Raw genomic sequence first — 16,751 nt, forward strand, 5'->3', positions numbered from 1 at the left:
CCATCACTTGGGTAATGCCCTCACAGCCACCCCTGGGGCCATCGCTTGGGTCATGTCCTCACAGCCACCCCTGGGGCCATCCCTTGGGTAATGTCCCCATGACCACCCCCGGGGCCATCGCTTGGGTAATGTCCCCATGACCACATCAGCTGAGATCAGATGTACTGAACGCTAGCCAGTAGTGGTGATCTGATAACACCTCTCTGAGGAGGAAGGACCAGTCACCCGCTCACACAACAGCCATGGGGATTGCGACACCCAAATCACCCAAAACAGCAGGTTTGCACCCCACAGCCCCTCACTCTTCTCTGAAGGCATCTTCAGGACATCACTGCAGCTTGTCATGGCTGTCTACAAGGTGACAGTGGCAACAGGTGACATGGCAGAAGCTGGGACCAACAACTCCATCTCCATCACGTTGGTGGGCAGCTATGGCGAGAGCCGTCAGACCACCGTCTCCTTCTTGTTCCTGCCAGGGAAGGTGGGGATGGGCACACAAGGGGTGGTAGAGCTGTCCTTGGGACATGAGGGGCGGCACAGGCTGCCCCAGGGATGTGAGGGGCTGCATGGACTGTCCTGGGGATACAAGGGGATGGTGGGAAAGGATTTGAGGAAGATGGAGGAAAGAGGTTCCAGGGTCTGAATGAAAAAAATTTGGAGGATGGTGGGTAAAGGTCCTGGGGGGTTTGGAGGAATGGTGTTCTGGGAGGATGGAGGAAAATTACTTTGAGGGGATGGTGGAGGATAAGAATCCTGGAGGCAATGGAATCAAGTAGATTCTCGGCTGGTGTCCCTGGTGCCACCATAGGGTATCTGCCCATCCCCCCAGAAGCCATTTCCTCCTCTCCAGGAGAAGAGCCTGTCTGTGCACTGTGGGCAGGACTTGGGCCCCATTGTCCTCATCCGCTTGCATAAGTGGCGTCTCTTCCTGGAGGACGCCTGGTTCTGCAAGGATGTCCGTGTGACAGCCCCCAACGGCACCCTGTATCGCTTCCCCTGCTACCAGTGGCTGGAGGGGGTCACCACGGTGGAGGTGCGGGAGGGCTCAGGTATGACCCACCCTGCCCCCATCCTCTTCTGATGGCCAGAGGTCCGACTTTTGACACCCTCCTTCTTTGTAGGGAAGAAGCTGGTGGACGACAAGCTGCAGATCCTCAAGGAACATCGTCATGAGGAGCTGGCAGCACGGCAGGAGGCCTACCGGTGACAGCAGGGACATGGGGACAAGGCCTGCTTTGGCCAGGTGGGCTGGTCAGCAGTGATGCTGATGTCTGCTCCCATTTTCCCCCCCGCTCAGGTGGAAGAACTTCGCCCAGGGCTGGCCCCGTTGCCTCAATGTGGACTCCATCTTTGAGCTGGACTCCAACATCCAATTCTCCCGCATCAGGGCCAACAACTTCACTGGTTTCCTCATCTTCCAGTAAGCAGTGTCCTGAGGTCATGGAGGACCTGGGTGATGGTAGGGAAAGAGGCCAGAGAAGGTAAGGGGTGTGCTGAGGTTCCCCCTCTGCCCTGTAGAGGGGCCTCCCACTTTCTGTCAGGGTTCCTACTGAGGCGCACCTCCTGGAACAGCCTGGATGAGATGCGCACCATCTTCTCCCGGACACAGGGCAGGGACATTGGTGGGTGCCTTGTGTGTTGTCCCCTGCCCTTCTTCCTGCATCACTCAGGGCTTCACAAGATGTGCCTGGAGTGTGGGTAAGTGGATGTTGATGTCTGATCATCTGCTTAGTCCCTGAGTATGTGGCCAAGCACTGGCAAGAAGATGACTTCTTCGGTTCCCAGTTCCTCAACGGCAACAACCCCATCATCATCCATCGCTGCACCACGCTGCCAGTCAAATTCCCAGTGACACCAGAGATGGTAGCTGGCTCACTGGGAGGTGGCACTGACCTGGGCAAGGAGCTGCAAGAAGGTCGGATTTTCATTGTGGACTACAAGGTGCTGGAGGACATCCCAACTGACACCATTTATGGGCGCCAGCAGTACATAGCGGCCCCACTCTGCCTGCTTCATCAGGGCACCGATGGACTCCTGCGCCCCATCGCCATCCAGGTAGGGATGTCCCACCCTAAACCCTGCTATCAGGAGGGTGGCAATGGTTCTAGACCACAAGGTGGTGTCCCACAGCTCAGCCAAACGCCAGGACCCTGCAACCCCATCTTCCTGCCGAGTGATGATGAGTGGGACTGGCTGTTGGCCAAGACCTGGGTGCGCAACGCGGACTTCTACAGCCACCAGCTCCTCACCCACCTGCTGAGGACCCACCTGTTTGGGGAGGTCTTTGCCATCGCCACCCTGCGCCACCTGCCCACCTGTCACCCTCTCTTCAAGGTAAGGTCCCCCTCAGGGCCACCTGCTGCTCCCTGCCCCTGGATGTGAGGGCAGTTATGCCCCACCTGACAGCCCCCCTTCAGCTCCCTGAAGGGGTCCCTAGTCACCTGCCAGGTGTTTGTTCCCCCCCTCAGCTCCTCATGCCCCACTTCCACTTCACACTGCACATCAACACCTTGGCCCGCAGTGTCCTCATCAATCGGGGTGGCCTCATTGACAAGGTGAGCCCTGGGACCTGAGAGCACTGGGCTCTGCTGGGGCACTGGGGCCTGTTGGGAGCACTGAGGGGCACTGAGTGCTCTGGGGTATTGAGAGGCACGGGGCTGTACTGGGGACACTGGGGGTCTACTGGAGCCCACTGGGACACTGGAGGGCACTGGAGTCTTGGTGGTGCTGGGGTCTACTGGGGGCACTGGAGGTATTGGATTCTACTGGGGGCACTGGGGTGTCCTGGGAGCCTTGGGGTCTACTGGAAACACTGGGGGGTACTGGGGTGCTACTGGGACTGATGTGGAGTACTGGTGTGTACTGGGAACACTGAGTGTACTGCAATTGCTGGGGAGCACTGTAATATACTGGAGGAACTAGGGGGCACTGGGAAGCATGAGAGACCTGGGAGACACTAGAGAACATGGGGTGGAGGAACACTGGAGGGCACTGGGGTGGTATATGGGAGTACAGGGGCACTGGGTGTGTACTTGGAGGACTCGTACCCTGGGAGCAGTGCAGGATACTGGGGAGCACCAGGGGACACTGAAGCCTGGCACGTCTTGCCCTTTCCATCTGTGGGTGGCCCTCCTCCCAGGGATCAGGGGTGACCTATGAGGGGCTGCTGCTGGTGGTGCAGCGAGGCCTGGAGCAGGTGACCTACACATCCCTGTGCCTCCCCGATGACATCCTCCACCGTGGCATGTCCCATGTTCCCAACTACCACTACCGAGATGATGGGATGAGCCTCTGGGAAGCCATTGAGAGGTAAGACTGGTTTTAGGGGGTGGAGGGTGGTCTTGGCATGCCTCAGGATCTCACAATCATCTTGTCCCTGTGGCAGCTTTGTCACCGGCATTGTGACATTCTACTATGGTGGGGATGCAGCGGTGAGCGAGGACACCGAGCTTCAGGCCTGGGTGATGGACATCTTCACCAATGGCTTCCTGGGCAGGACCTCTTCAGGTAGCACACCTGCAGCTGCCACAGGATGTCCCCAGGGGAGGCAGGGGACAGGCAGGTCCCTGAGGCTCTTGGCTGTCCCCACTCCCACCCAGGTGTTCCCTCCTCGCTGCAGACAGTGGCAGAGCTCATCAAGTTCCTCACCATGGTGATGTTCACCTGCTCGGCGCAGCATGCAGCAGTCAACAACGGGCAGGTGGGACATGGGCCAGGGCCCCAAAGGATAACCCCAGCTGTTCTTGAGCCGTGTTGGGGACAGGTCCCCCTCCCACTCCTCTGTGCACAGGAAGGATGTCCCCATCCCTAGCCAATGTCTATGTCACACGTCTCTACATGCCACCCATCCATCCTATCTCCATGTTGGAAGGATGTCCTCACCTTACGTCCCCATCCAACAGGTCCCCATGCCAGAAGGATGTCCCCATCCATCCCCTCTTCAGACTGTAGGAGATGTCCCCATCCATCTCCCTTGCCATGCTGAGATGTTTCCATCTGCCCCCTCTTTGTGCCAAAGAATGTCCCCACCTGTCCCATCGCTGTTTTGGGGGGATGTTCTCTACAGTGACCTATCCCCCTGCAGTATGATCTGGGGGCCTTTGTCCCCAACGCTCCGTCCTCCATGCGCCACCCACCACCCAGCGAGAAGGGCCGGGCCTTCCTCCAGCACTTCCTTGACACCGTCCCTGAGGTGGCCACCACTGCCAACATCTTGGTGGCCCTCATTCTCCTCAGCTCCCAGCTCAAGGACAGGGTGAGTCTGGCCCCACAGTCCCTGTCTATCCCCCCAAACAGTTCTGTGGGCCTGGGTAACTGCATGAGGTGTCACCCACAAGGGTGGGTGTCACCACCTTTGGTGTCACCAAGCTTGTGGGACGGCCACTGTTGCTCCACACCTACCAAGGTGCCAGAGAACCCCTGAATGGCACCAAGGGGTTGAAGCTGAAGGGTCCATGTCCCTGTCCTCCCCCTCCCTGCCCAGAGGCTCCTGGGACAGTACCCAGAGGAGTGGTTCACGGAGGCAGAACCCCGGCGGCTCATCCGGGCCTTCCAAGGGCGGCTGGAGGAGATCCGGGACCGGATTGAGGAGAGGAACCACCTGGCTGAGCTGAGATACAACTACCTGAACCCACTGGAGATTGAGAACAGCATCTCCATCTGAGCATAGCAGCTGCACCCGCTCAGCACGCGCAGCACCCCCAGCACTCCCAGCACCCTGCACCTGGGCACACTCTGCACACTCAGAACCCCACATCTGGCCACCCCCAGCACCCAGCAACCCCAGTATCTGGACATCCAGCGCACCCAGCACCTCCAGAACATCCAGCATCTGGCACCTGGGCACTCCCAACAGACAGAACCACCAGCATCTGAATATCCCACCCAGTACACCCAGCACTCCCAGCACCCCTTACATGGCCATCCCCAACACCTTTGTCACCCAGTATCCCGCACTTGGACAACCCCATCAATCCCACAACCCCACATCTGGAGATTCTCAGCATCTACTCCCCAGTGGCCTCAACACTTCCCACTCCATTTTCCTCTCCCCAATAAATGCTAGCTGTCAATCAAACCCTTGCTGCTTGTATGCATACCCTAAAACCACGGGGATCCAGAGAGCCCCCACTCAAAGTGGGAAGCTGGACTGAGGCAACTGGGAGACATGACAAAGTTGCCAGTGCTCCCAGTGCTTCCTCCCAGTGTTCACAGTGCTGATCACTGGTGCCCAGTGACCCAGTGACCCTCTGCACTGATCCCCTTGTTGTGGGCAGAGTGGGTGCTTCAGACTGAAGTTTATTAGAGAAGCTCCTTTTGAGATATAAGGTACAGAAACGACCCCCAACACACCCAAAACCTACCCAGGATGATCCAGTTTTCTAAACTTCTCAGAACAGAATGTGGGAGAGGCTGGATCTAATCCAAGTCCAGCTTCCTTGGCCTCCTCACAGGCAAGATGCTCCAGCCCCACCTTGGAGGGCCTTCATTAAATCTTCTCAGGCTTACAGACATCTTTTCTGTCTGGAAACCAAAACCAAGGCACAGTAACCTGGATAATCCACCTCCTTAGTCTCCCAGTCACACAGTCCAGGATGCTCCTGGCCTTCCTTGCTGCCAGGGCACACGGCTGCCTCCTGCCCAGCTCCCTGTCCACCAAGACCTTTCCCACAGGGATACTCCCAGCCAGACAGCTCCAGTTGGTGACTCTGCAGGGGCCGACACCAGCATTTGTCCTTCTGGGATTTTATGAGTGTGTGGACTAAATATATGCAGGTAACCAAGATGGCCAAAATCCATGAAGTGTAAAGAGGAGATTTATTCTATTGCCACACTAGCAAAACGAGGACACATACAATCCTAAACTTACTCGGTCTTAACAGGGGCAAAAAGCACACATGCCAAGCCTGTTCCCCTTCCGTAACATACCACAGGGCCTACCACAGGCACATTCCTCTACAAAGCTGTACTTTTGCAATCTCCGAGCTTCTTATCTGTCTTCCCTCTCACCAGGAGGCCTAGGCCTGTAAGAAATGCTTTTTAGGACTTTTTTACAACATCCTGTTATCTTCTGCAGAAATTCCACTTCTCAAAGCAGGCAGAAAACACCCTAAAGCAACCACAACGAAATTTCCCCCACCAAATATCAGCATCTTTCAGCTTCAAGGTCATCTTTGAGTGAAAATAGTACTTATTCTTATTTTTTTCTTTCTTGCAAAAAATCTTATGTTTTTAACCCCTTCCTCCCTTCAGTGAGATTCCTGCCAGTACATGCATTCCTCTTCCTTCAAACCCTTCACTGAATGCAGAGATCTGAGAGACCTTTCCAGTGAAGACTCAGGCAAAGAAGCCTGCACAGCACAAAAAGTTCACAGAAATTCTTTGTCTGTTGCTGGCCTTGTCACCTCCTGTCAGCGTCTTCAGGGTGCGTGTTTGAAACCTGTCCTGTGACATTGCAGCCCTGCTCCCTTCACAGCCCCTGTGCAGGCCCGGCCCAGGACAGGAGCACTGCGGGTGGGAACGGCCCCTGTGCCGCGGTGCCCACAGCAGCCCTGGGGCTCTGTGCCCCATGGCCTCCCTGCTGGGCAGCCTCTGGCAGCTCCTGCACAGCCCCTGGCACCTGTGGGCCTGCACTGACAGCCCTGCCCCGGGCTCTGCCGGGCTCTGGGCCAGCAGAGAGGCCGGGCAGGGATGGCCATGGTTGGGAACAGGCCCTGAGCCCCACAGGAGGATGGAGCTGGGCCACAGCCAAACTCAGCCCAGGGCAAACCTGCGCTGAACAGCCAGGGCTGGCAAGGCTGGGGACAGAGGCTGGCGGTGACAAATGTCCTGGGCCCCCTCCCTGCTCTGTGCATGCCACCAAGGGCACAGAGCAGCCTCCTCTCTCTTCGGCACTTGCCTGTTTCCAATGCCTTCCACAGGCACTGCCCCTGCTCTACAAGGTCTGGGCTGAGTCCTGCCCCTGCACACTCACACAGGCTGGGCTGTTCGATTTGTGTTAAAACCAATAACAAGGTTACAAAGAAACTTGTCAGGGGAGGGAGGCCTTGGGCTTTATGTCCCTTCCAGAGATGCCAGGTGGATTTTACCAAAATGCCCAGAGTGGCAAGATTTAAGTATCTTCTGGTGATAGTATGTCAGTTAACAGGGTGGCCAGAAGCATTTCCAGTCATTTCAGCAACTACAGGACCAGTTGTTAAAATATTTACGGAACAGATAATTCCAAGATATGGGATTGTGGAAGCAATAGACTCAGATAGGGGAACTCATTTTACAGGAAAAATTCTTCAAGGAGTTATGACTGTTTTACTGATACAACGGAACCCCCACATCCCCAGAATTCAGGCCAGGTTGAAAGGATGAATGGAGAAATAAACACCTTCTGAAGCTGCTGACAGAAACTAAGATGCCATGGATACAGCTCCTGCCCCTGGCTTTGGCAAGAATAAGGGCCAGACCCAGGGGAGATATTCAATTATCTCCCTTTGAATTGATATTTGGAAATCCTTACCCTTGTAATTCTCAGCCTAGTGGCAGGGTAGAGATAAATTATGTATATTTGAAACAGTATGTGGTTCAGATACTGTCTCTTGTGAAATCTCTTAGACAGGAAGCTCAGCAGGCACAGACCCTGCCTTTGCACTTTGCTGTTCACAACATCCAGCCAGGAGATTGGGTCCTAGTTAAGGAGTAGAAAGAAGCACCACTGGTAGTGAAGTGGCGTGGACCTTTCCAGGTGTTGCTAACCACAGAAACAGCCATCATGGGTGGACCCATCACACTGGGGTCAAGGTGTCTAAGGCCCCAGAGATTTGGACGTCTCAGCTGGAGGAGAAGGACGGGAAGCTGTGACTGACACTCCACAGAAATGGACCGGAGCAGCAGCCAGTGCATCAACACTGGGGGAAGCCTCGTGTGCCTACCCACAGACTGGCTGCTGAAATAGTCTGTGTGAGCATCCCTCCTCTCAGATCTCCAGCCATTGGGGGCCAACCCTTGCTGTCATTGTTTTCTTTAGGTTCAGCTGTTTCTGTGCCTTCACTCGCCACAGGTGGTGCGGAAGAAAACGTGAAAGTGAAAATTAAGTTAGGAGATTAGATGACACCATTAGAATGTTTCTCTTAATAATCTTACTTTTATATTGCCATTTAGGTTGGGACCAAAAACAGGAAAATAAGTTTTTAACCTCAGGAGAAGAAGAAGCAAAAACCTTAACCTTAGCAATTGTTGGGACTGTGGAGGGCCAGGGGGATCTGAAAACTGGCCATGGGTGGCCAGCCCAGTCGAGCCTAAACGGAGGGTTAGCACCCTGAGTGAGGTCCATAATGGAACAGGATTTTGGGATGAGGAAGGAAGTCCATGGAGGCTTCATTCTTCTGAAATAGGCACTTATTGTCTAAATAGAACAGGAAGCACATACATGAGAAAAAGTGTTTGTGACTGGACTTTATCTTTGGGTTTAGATTATTGGACCCCCAACTGCCCTCCTTATGATTGTTCCAGATATCAAGGGAGATGGACTCAAACGCATGTTAAACTCACTAATGGTAGCTGGGTAAAGTGTTCCTACCACAATTACCAGAAGGATTTTGAAGGCAGTAAAGAAGTGGGGAAGGGTAAGTTTTTTGACCCCATATTTTTAAGCTGACCCTGAGATAATTCCACAAGTAAGACACATGTTGTCCATGACTATCAGTGGAAGTTGCAACCCTTTTTTAATAGGTTCTGGTCCAGATCTAACAAAACAGATCTGGGATGTAACTTCAGGTGAAAACTTCGTGTGGGAGCTTGAAAATGCAAATACTGTGATTCATATGGCAGGGCAACTATTGTTGGGGGACTACTAGGCCCAGGAAGCAAGTTGTATTTTGACTCCCCAATTGATCATGAAAATTGGAAAGGTATATGATGATCTAATTAGAGAAAAGCGGTCAATTGAAGTCCCTGGCTGGAGGGGAGCACCCAAAAGTGGGGTGATGATGAATGGCCACCTGAACAAATCATACAACACTATGGACCAGCCACCTGGAATCCTAATGAATTAATATCAGGCACCAGAGAACCCAATTATAATTTTAATTGGATAATTAGGTTACAAGCTGTCTTTGAAACAGTAAGCAACCAGACAGCTACAGCTCTTGACCTTCTTGCTGACCAGTCTACTCAGATGAGAAATGCAATATTACAACACCAGATGGTCTTAGACTATTTATTAGCAGAAGAAGGGGAAGTGTGTGGCAAATGTAATGACTCAAACTGCTCTTTGCAAATAGATTACAATGGAAAGGTGGTGAAAGAAATAGCAAAAGGAATAAGAAAGTTAGCTCATATACCAGTCCAAACATGGAAAGGATGGGAATGGGACATGTTTTTGTGGTTACCTGATAGACTATGGGTTAAACGAATGCTTTTTTTCCTCTTATGTGCTGTAGCAACTCTAATCTTTTTACCATGCATGATCCCTTGCTTAGTACAACTTGTTCAACATGTGATCAAAGGAATGGAGGCAATAGCCATGCCTACTGATCCAGAGATGGCTACAGGACAGAAGCTGATGTCACTGCAAATAATTGCAAAACCAAAAAAAGACCCAGGAACAAGAAATTAAGTCAATGATAGATAAAGTTTGTAAAGACAATTACTAAAAAAATAAAAGAGGAGGGATTGAGATGACTGAAGGATTTGTTTTTACAAACGAGCTGAGAGTCTGCTGGTAGATAAGACTAGCACTGAGAGATAAAAGAAACAATGGGATGGATTCCACTGATTGATGAATAGAAAAAGATATTTGCCTTTACAAACAAACTGTAGGTTTGCTGATAAATGAAACTGGATATTGAAAGAAATTGGAAGAAGCAATGGAGAAAACCCATCAATTCTATAAGAATTAAAAATTAAAAGAAAGGGTTATATATTAGAGGGGGATCTTAGGTATCAGGTGTTCCAGGAAGTCTGTACTTCTTAAGTACCTAAGCCAATGGGGAAAGAGAGAGGGAAATGCAGCCGGGAATATAGGATAAAAAGGAGGCCTCATCCTCCAAAAATTCGAGAGATCTCAGGGGAATGCCCCATGGCCTCTCCTTTTATTCGAATAAAGTTAAAGGACTCCTCTGTCTCCTTTTTGGACAGAAACCTCTGGTGTTTGTGGATTAATTTTCCGGACACTGCCTTATCTTCAAAATCTGCAGTCTAATATAGGGCCAGCTGCAAGTCTTTATATTCCCGGGCTCCAGGAGAGGGCAAGCAGGAAGGTATTGTTCCTACACCCTTACCCCTCCCTGGTCATTACGGAGCCAGGGTGGAGGATTTGGGTTTTCTAATGGGTTCTTCTATAGTGAGGAGTGCCGAGGCCGGGTGTGAGAGCACAGGATTGGCTGCCCCTGTGGGGTAGGTGTGGGACCGAGCCGAGGCTGCGGGACAGCCGGGGCTCGGCGCTGGGCAGTGTCCAAAGCCACCAATCCCGTGGGCAGGGGCTGCAGTGGCCCCTGGCCCCATGAGGCTATGGAACGTTCCATCCGCCAGCCCGTGGCTGTGGCACCGCCGGCTGTGCCCGCCCGTCGGCAGCCGGTGCTTTACAGAGCTTGGGGTGCTGCGAGAGCAGCCCGGGGCCCGGACGGGCGTGCTGGGGCAGTGTCTGGACACTGCGGCTGGACGGGAGCAGCTTTGGTGTGCAGCGCAAGCTACAGCGACCGGCTTTGGGCTGTGGTGCAGAAGACAGTGTGTCACCAAAGCCTGGCCTGATACATGAAGGGATTTTGTTCGGGTCACTGGAGAAATTAGTGATTTTGAGCTGTGGGAGAATGAGTTCCCACACGCAGTAGCAAGAGGGCTAGAAAGATGTGAAAGAAGGGATGAGGAAAAGGTAAAGAACAGGCAAGAATAATGGCAGTTTTTACAACCCTCGATGGGAACAAGTGCAGGGAGGCCCAGGACCAAAGGGAAGGGGGCGACCACCACGACAGTGATTGGGAAGGAATGAAACATTAGAAATGGGTTGTTCAGGGTGTTGGGATCTGCTATCGTAATTCGAATTTTATGCCACAGGGGGGAACAATTGTTCAAATGTTCTTTTCATAAGTGGGAAAGATTGTGCATTAATTTGAGTTTTGCCAGAAAATAAAAGTAACACAGGGATGCCCATGAGAGTTTGCTGAATGTGTGAGATGGGTTTGAAAAGCATAAGTTTCTGATTACTCCTAGCTGTGATTGCAGTTTGCTGGGAGGGGGTTTGTTGACTGGAGTTGGGAATCCGAGTTGGTGTTGTGGGGAGTAATGGGGAGGCTAACACTGCTGTGAATGCTGCAGTGAACCCAGAAGTGTGGGCAGTCCCAGGGGAATATGGAAAACTGGATATGGAGCTTCTCCACAGTACTCTGAGACAACTGGTGTCTAAAAAGCAATAGCCTCTTTCAAGGGAAGGAATGAAGGGGCTGCAGCCTGTTGCTAAGCTAAGGGCAGGTCTGTTGGAGCCATGTATGTCCCCCTACAACACTCCTACCCTGCTGGTTATAGTGCAGGACCTGAGAATAGTAGGTGAAACTATCAAACCCAGGCACTCCACGTTCCCAGGTCCTTGTACCATCCTGAGCTGGGTTCCCTTTTCACACTGGTGCTATTCAGTACTTGATTTAAGGGATGCTTTCTGAGGATGCCCTCTTACCGAGCACAGTAAACAGTATTTTGCCTTTCAGTGGGAACAACAGGGAAAAGAGGTTAAGTTACTCCATCCCTAGAAATGAGGCAGGAAGCTACCATGCACATGGTCACAGAATCACAGGGTTGGAAGAGACCTTCAAGATCATTGAGTCCAACCCAATCCTAACAACTCAACTAAACCTTGGCACCAAGTGCCACATCCAGTCTTTTTTTAAACACATCCAGGGACAGTGACTCCACCATCACCCCAGGCAGACCATTCCAGTACTTTTCACTCTGTACAAAAACTTTTTCCTAACATCCATCCAACCTATATTTCCCTTGGCACAGCTTAAGGCTGTCTCCTCTCATTCTGTCAGCTACTGCCTGGAGAAGGAGACCAACCCCTACCTGACTACAGCCACCTTTCAGGGAGCTGTAGAGAATGATACCTCCAAAGTGTATCAAGGAAAGGTAGTGAATATTTGCAGATTGATTCAAAGTATGCATGTGAGGTGGTAGATGCATTTGGAAAGCTGGGAAGAGAGGTTTGTTAACTTGCAGGGAAAACATTCACTCCTGAGAGCTCAATTGCTTGTTGGAGGTGGTGAATTCACCAAGAGGAAGAAATAAGAGCTGTTAAGGGAGATCCGGCAGTGTTCAGGAGAGACAACAGGTAATCAGCTGGTCAGTGGAGATGTTCAAAAAGCAGCACTTTTACCAGAGGTCTCCGGAATCCCCCCTTTGCTCCCTGTGGCTCAGGTGTTGCCAGGGGGAGGGAGGGGTGGTAGTGCTGTCTTTTCCACCAGAGGAGTTGGAGATAATTAAATGTGGTGGGGCAGAGGAAAGAGGGAAGAATTGATTTACAAAGGCCAGTGAACATAGAATGCCAGGAGTCTTGACCTTGCAAATATTGGGACAGTTCCATGAGGGGAGTTGTTGGGGCTCTCTAGGGTTGGCAGAGATGTTCTTCAAGAAGTACTCCTTTGGGTCTTTTTGTTTTTGCAAAATGAGCTATTGAGGGGTGCCTGGCTAAAGTTAATAGTCAGACTTCAGAGGTGATTGCAAGGTAGGGGAGTGACCTTAGCCTCTCTGACCTTTCCAGAGATGTTGGGTGTACTTTGCTGAGATGCCCTGAGCAAGAGGGCTTACATATTCTCTGGTAGTGGTATGCTGGCTGGCAAGGTGGCCAGAATTGTTTCTAGTCACTTCAACAACTATTTGATCAGTTAACAAATGATTTCTGAAATCATGGGATTGTGAAGGCTCTGGACTTGGACGGGGGGAACTCATTTTACAGGGGGATCCTTCAAGGTATTATGGCTGCTTTGAGAAATTCAGTGGGACCTCCATATCCCCTGGCACCCTGAGGATTCAGGTCAAGTAGAAAGGATGAATGGGGTGTGGTAAGCAAATATTAAAGTTTTGGCTTTTGCAAATATTAAAGTGGATGCTATGTGTCGTGCATTATATTAACTTTTGCAGAAGTAGCTTTGTTATGAAGATATAGTTGTAAAATAATAACTAATGCTTTTATTTTTGTGGCTAACTAGCAATAATCAAAATAACTCAGACATATTTGTGAAATAACTGATGTTGCTTCAGAGTACTTGTGGTTCACTTGCAATAACTGAAATAACTGGACCGTTTGCTTTGAGGAACAGGCATAATGGAGACACCTGCTACTGACACTTGACTATTAACAACTGTCACCTGCCAAAACCACAGAACAGGGGACTGTTGGGGGGATGACACACGACCCTCAAAACCACAACCAAGCTTACTGCTCATGCTATAAAAAGGCGGATCAGAGCAGGAGCCATGCTAAAAAGTTCCTGGAACACCCAAACTAGTTTGGGGAAATGTTTGAATATGTGTAATTGCTTATAAATATGTGTTTGACCGATGCAATAGAAAGAGTAGACAAGAAGAGTTGTTATGGCTAGCTGGAGTGCCTCCGGCTACTGCTATGCATCCGGTGCTGTTACTTTTGCTTTACTGATTTGAAAACCCTCCACCAGCACCCCCTCCCCGCCCAGACAGGAAAGATGTGTGCTAATGTCTTTACAAACAATTCGATGGGGGATGGTATGGGGGTTAATGTCTTTGAAATTAGTCTTAACGTCTACCAACCTCAAGCCGCAGGTTTGTTGCAGAACCCAGACGGTCTGACTCCTGACACAGACAAATGGGTGCACACAAGGCTGAGTTCCTGAACTTTGGGGAGAAATGCCAGGTTCAAGGGGTGGGGATATGTGGTAGGTGGGTCGGGAAGGCTGTACATTCCTGGTACCTCAGCCCTTGGGCAAAGGAAGAGGGCAACATGCGGCTGGAGTTTGGGTTAAAAGAAGGCTGCGTCCTCCAAAACCTCGAAAGAGAAAACCCCGCGGGCATACGCTCCAGTGGACTCTTTCCCTTTATTTGAATAAAGCTGCAGGACTCTAGTGTCTCCTTTGTGGACACTGGATTTTCATAGCGTGATTTTCCGTACAACCCCCCAGAAAAAAGCCCAAAAACCAGAGATTCCCTCAGATGTTTGGTCAAACACCCTCCTCCTCCGAGAACGCCCCCCGGTGACCCAGCCCCCCCGTCCTTAGTGTGGGGATCCCAGCCGCTCCATCCCCCGCTCCTCCCTCGCTGCCCGTCGTGTCCCCCGCCTCCGCCGCTCACCCGACAGATCCTCGCCCGCAGCCGGAAGAATCCGGGACGAGGAAGACGAGGAACAGGAGGAAGAGGAGGGATAGAGGAGGAGCAGGAACAGGAAGAGGAGGAAGTTCCCAGTTCCACCGCTCCACCAGAGACTCCAGGCCAGAAGAGCGGGTGCAGAGGGGGAGGGAAGATACGTTAATGATTTCAGGGAAATTATTATCATTATGTGTGTTTCTTCTGGGAAAACTATGAATATGTATGTATGATTCGGTATCTAAACAGCAGCTTTTTGTGTCCGCAGCATGCACGGTATTTCACATGAGGCATCCCCTCGTGCATCCGGCTAAATAAAGAATGTCTGCTTCTTAATACTACATTGGCGTGAAGGAGTTTCTTTTATTTTTAGCGATTCTTGGTAGCAGTGGAACTTGGTCTTCCTGGGCTCAGGCACCGCCGGCTCCATTGTCAGCCCAGTACAGGAGGTGGGGGGACACCGGTTTTGGGCTCCTCCCGGAAGAACGGGGTAAGCAGGAACCCTGGGACCGCCAGAGGGAGAACAGGGGAGGGGGCAATACGAGATCTGGGGGACACCAGGCAGCCTGGGGATGGGGGGATGGCACCAGGGAGGGGGGAACTCCCGGGACCCCTAAGCAGAGAGTCAGGGGAGAAGGAACCCTTGGGACCCTCAAAACCCCTGGCATCTCTAAGCAGGAACCCAGAGTGCAGGGACCCCTTGTACTCAAAACACCTTCAACAGCCTGGAGAGGGAGGAACTGCAGAACCCCGAAGTGGTGAGACCAGAGAGGAGGAACTCCAAGAGAGGGTTTTTTGGTCTTATCCTTTTGGAGCTTTTTGGGTGTGAATCTTGGTTTTCTGAGGGGGTTTTTGGGCTCAATCCTCACAGTTTGGAGGGTTTCTTGGCTGAATCTTGATGTTTTTGGGGCAGTGTCTGAGTGTTTTGGGGGCTTCTTTTGGTCTGAATCTCTGGCCCACAGGCAAATTCACTTCCTCTCCTTCCTTTCTCTCTTTCCTTCCCTTCTACCCCAGGCAATAAGCTGCACATGGAGGTCACAGCAGACAAGTTCCCCCAGCAGAACCTTGTGAAAGAGGCCTTTTTGAGCAGCTCCACAGCGCAGAATCGGTGGGAAGGAAAACCCACAGAGATACCCCTGAGGAGGTAACCTCAAACCCACTCCATGGTGCTATGAGGAGGCAAGACCTTCCTGTGCCAGGAAGGCAGCTGGAGCTTCATCCAGAGCTCTGACCCGGTGGTCCACAAATGGCTTCATTCAGGGCAGAAGCCCTGAAAGTACTTGGAATGTGGGAAGAGCTTCAGCCAGATCTACCACTTGGTCCACCACCAGAACACTGACACAAAGGAGGTGTCCCACAAGCACCCTGAGTGTGGGAAGCATTTCCACAGCTTTGCCTTGAAAAAACACCAGTGGACCCTCTGGTAAGGGAAGCGCCACGAGTGCCTGACTGCAGGGAGAGCTTTGTAGAGACCTGGTGACGAATGTTCCAGGTGATACATGTTGGATAGAGACCTTGTGATTCATGTTGACTAAAGACCTGTTGAGGAGCATTTTTTAGTTATCGATGTTGTGAAGAGACCTGGCTGGTGGTCTCCACATCCTCCTGGTTCCCTACAGGGAACCAGATGAATGCAAGAGGAGGAACACCCATCAGGATTCAGTCTGATGTTGGAAATTCATTGGGAAGAACAGATTTGTTGACTTTTGACCCCAGAAAAATCTTAGCTGCTCCATCCAGTCATTCTCTCTGGTGGCACCAAGCAACACTGGATGGTCTTCAAGGACTTGTCCAACCTAAACAATTCCATTATTCTAATTCTCCATGGCCCACAGGCATCTTACACAAGCAAATGGTGATGGATTGGTGCAAAGATGTAGTTTTTGGAGACAATGGGTTGGAAACCTCCCCAAAAAAGGCTCTTCCACCCACTAACCAAACCCATTGGATACTTACATGATGCCAACACTGATCCTGTTCATCCCTTAAAAACATCTGGGGTTGGGGTAAAAATACAGAGATTGAACAAAGATGTATAAAATCCCATTTTACTAGGATTTTGGGGGGAATTTGGGGTTCAGGGGAATATTCAGGATGATTTAGAGGTTCTGGGGAAAACTGAGGGAGTTTTCTCCATCCCTTTGCAACCCAAAAGCCAAGAGGGGTCAATTTGTTGCCTCGAAATTACTCAATCTCCTTGAAAATGGCTTGATTCTGCCTCAAAGTGGCTCAGTCCTCTTCTGATCTGATTAATGAGCGATACCTCTGCTTGAATTAAGGTGCAAACACCACCATATGGGGAAATCAATAATACGGATTATATTTAACAATAAAATGTGAGGTAGAGAGATAAAAAGAAAGAGAAAGGAGAGGAGAGAGAGAGAGGTAGGGAGCAAGAGATCCAGTAGGAGATCATCAACATCTGTGGATCCAGT

At 51.2% G+C, this 16,751-nt stretch overlaps 1 protein-coding gene across 1 annotated transcript; it reads left to right on the forward strand.

Moving 5' to 3' along the window:
• Window positions 1–343: 343 nt before the first annotated feature.
• On the forward strand, window positions 344–11,121 carry LOC117007153 (hydroperoxide isomerase ALOXE3-like). The gene is made up of 12 exons (XM_033080091.2): window positions 344–481; window positions 851–1,049; window positions 1,122–1,203; window positions 1,298–1,420; window positions 1,519–1,622; window positions 1,733–2,334; window positions 2,469–2,555; window positions 3,140–3,309; window positions 3,386–3,507; window positions 3,600–3,700; window positions 4,085–4,255; window positions 4,484–11,121. The coding sequence occupies exons 1-12, from the start codon at window positions 344–346 to the stop codon at window positions 4,661–4,663; spliced, it is 2,079 nt and encodes a 692-aa protein (XP_032935982.1). The 3' UTR covers window positions 4,664–11,121.
• The last annotated feature ends 5,630 nt before the right edge of the window (window positions 11,122–16,751 follow it).

Source organism: Catharus ustulatus, chromosome 25 (genome assembly GCF_009819885.2).
Source record: "Catharus ustulatus isolate bCatUst1 chromosome 25, bCatUst1.pri.v2, whole genome shotgun sequence".
NCBI classification, from domain to species: domain Eukaryota; kingdom Metazoa; phylum Chordata; class Aves; order Passeriformes; family Turdidae; genus Catharus; species Catharus ustulatus.

What these genes read in the sequence shown, in the direction of transcription:
- LOC117007153 (XM_033080091.2), top strand. Translation starts at nt 344, where the DNA reads ATGGCTGTCTACAAGGTGACAGTGGCAACAGGTGACATGGCAGAAGCT. An exon ending in GGAGGTGCGGGAGGGCTCAG is followed by an intron (nt 1,050 to 1,121) that starts GTATGACCCACC and finishes CCTTCTTTGTAG; the next exon opens with GGAAGAAGCTGGTGGACGAC. An exon ending in GCACGGCAGGAGGCCTACCG is followed by an intron (nt 1,204 to 1,297) that starts GTGACAGCAGGG and finishes CCCCCCGCTCAG; the next exon opens with GTGGAAGAACTTCGCCCAGG.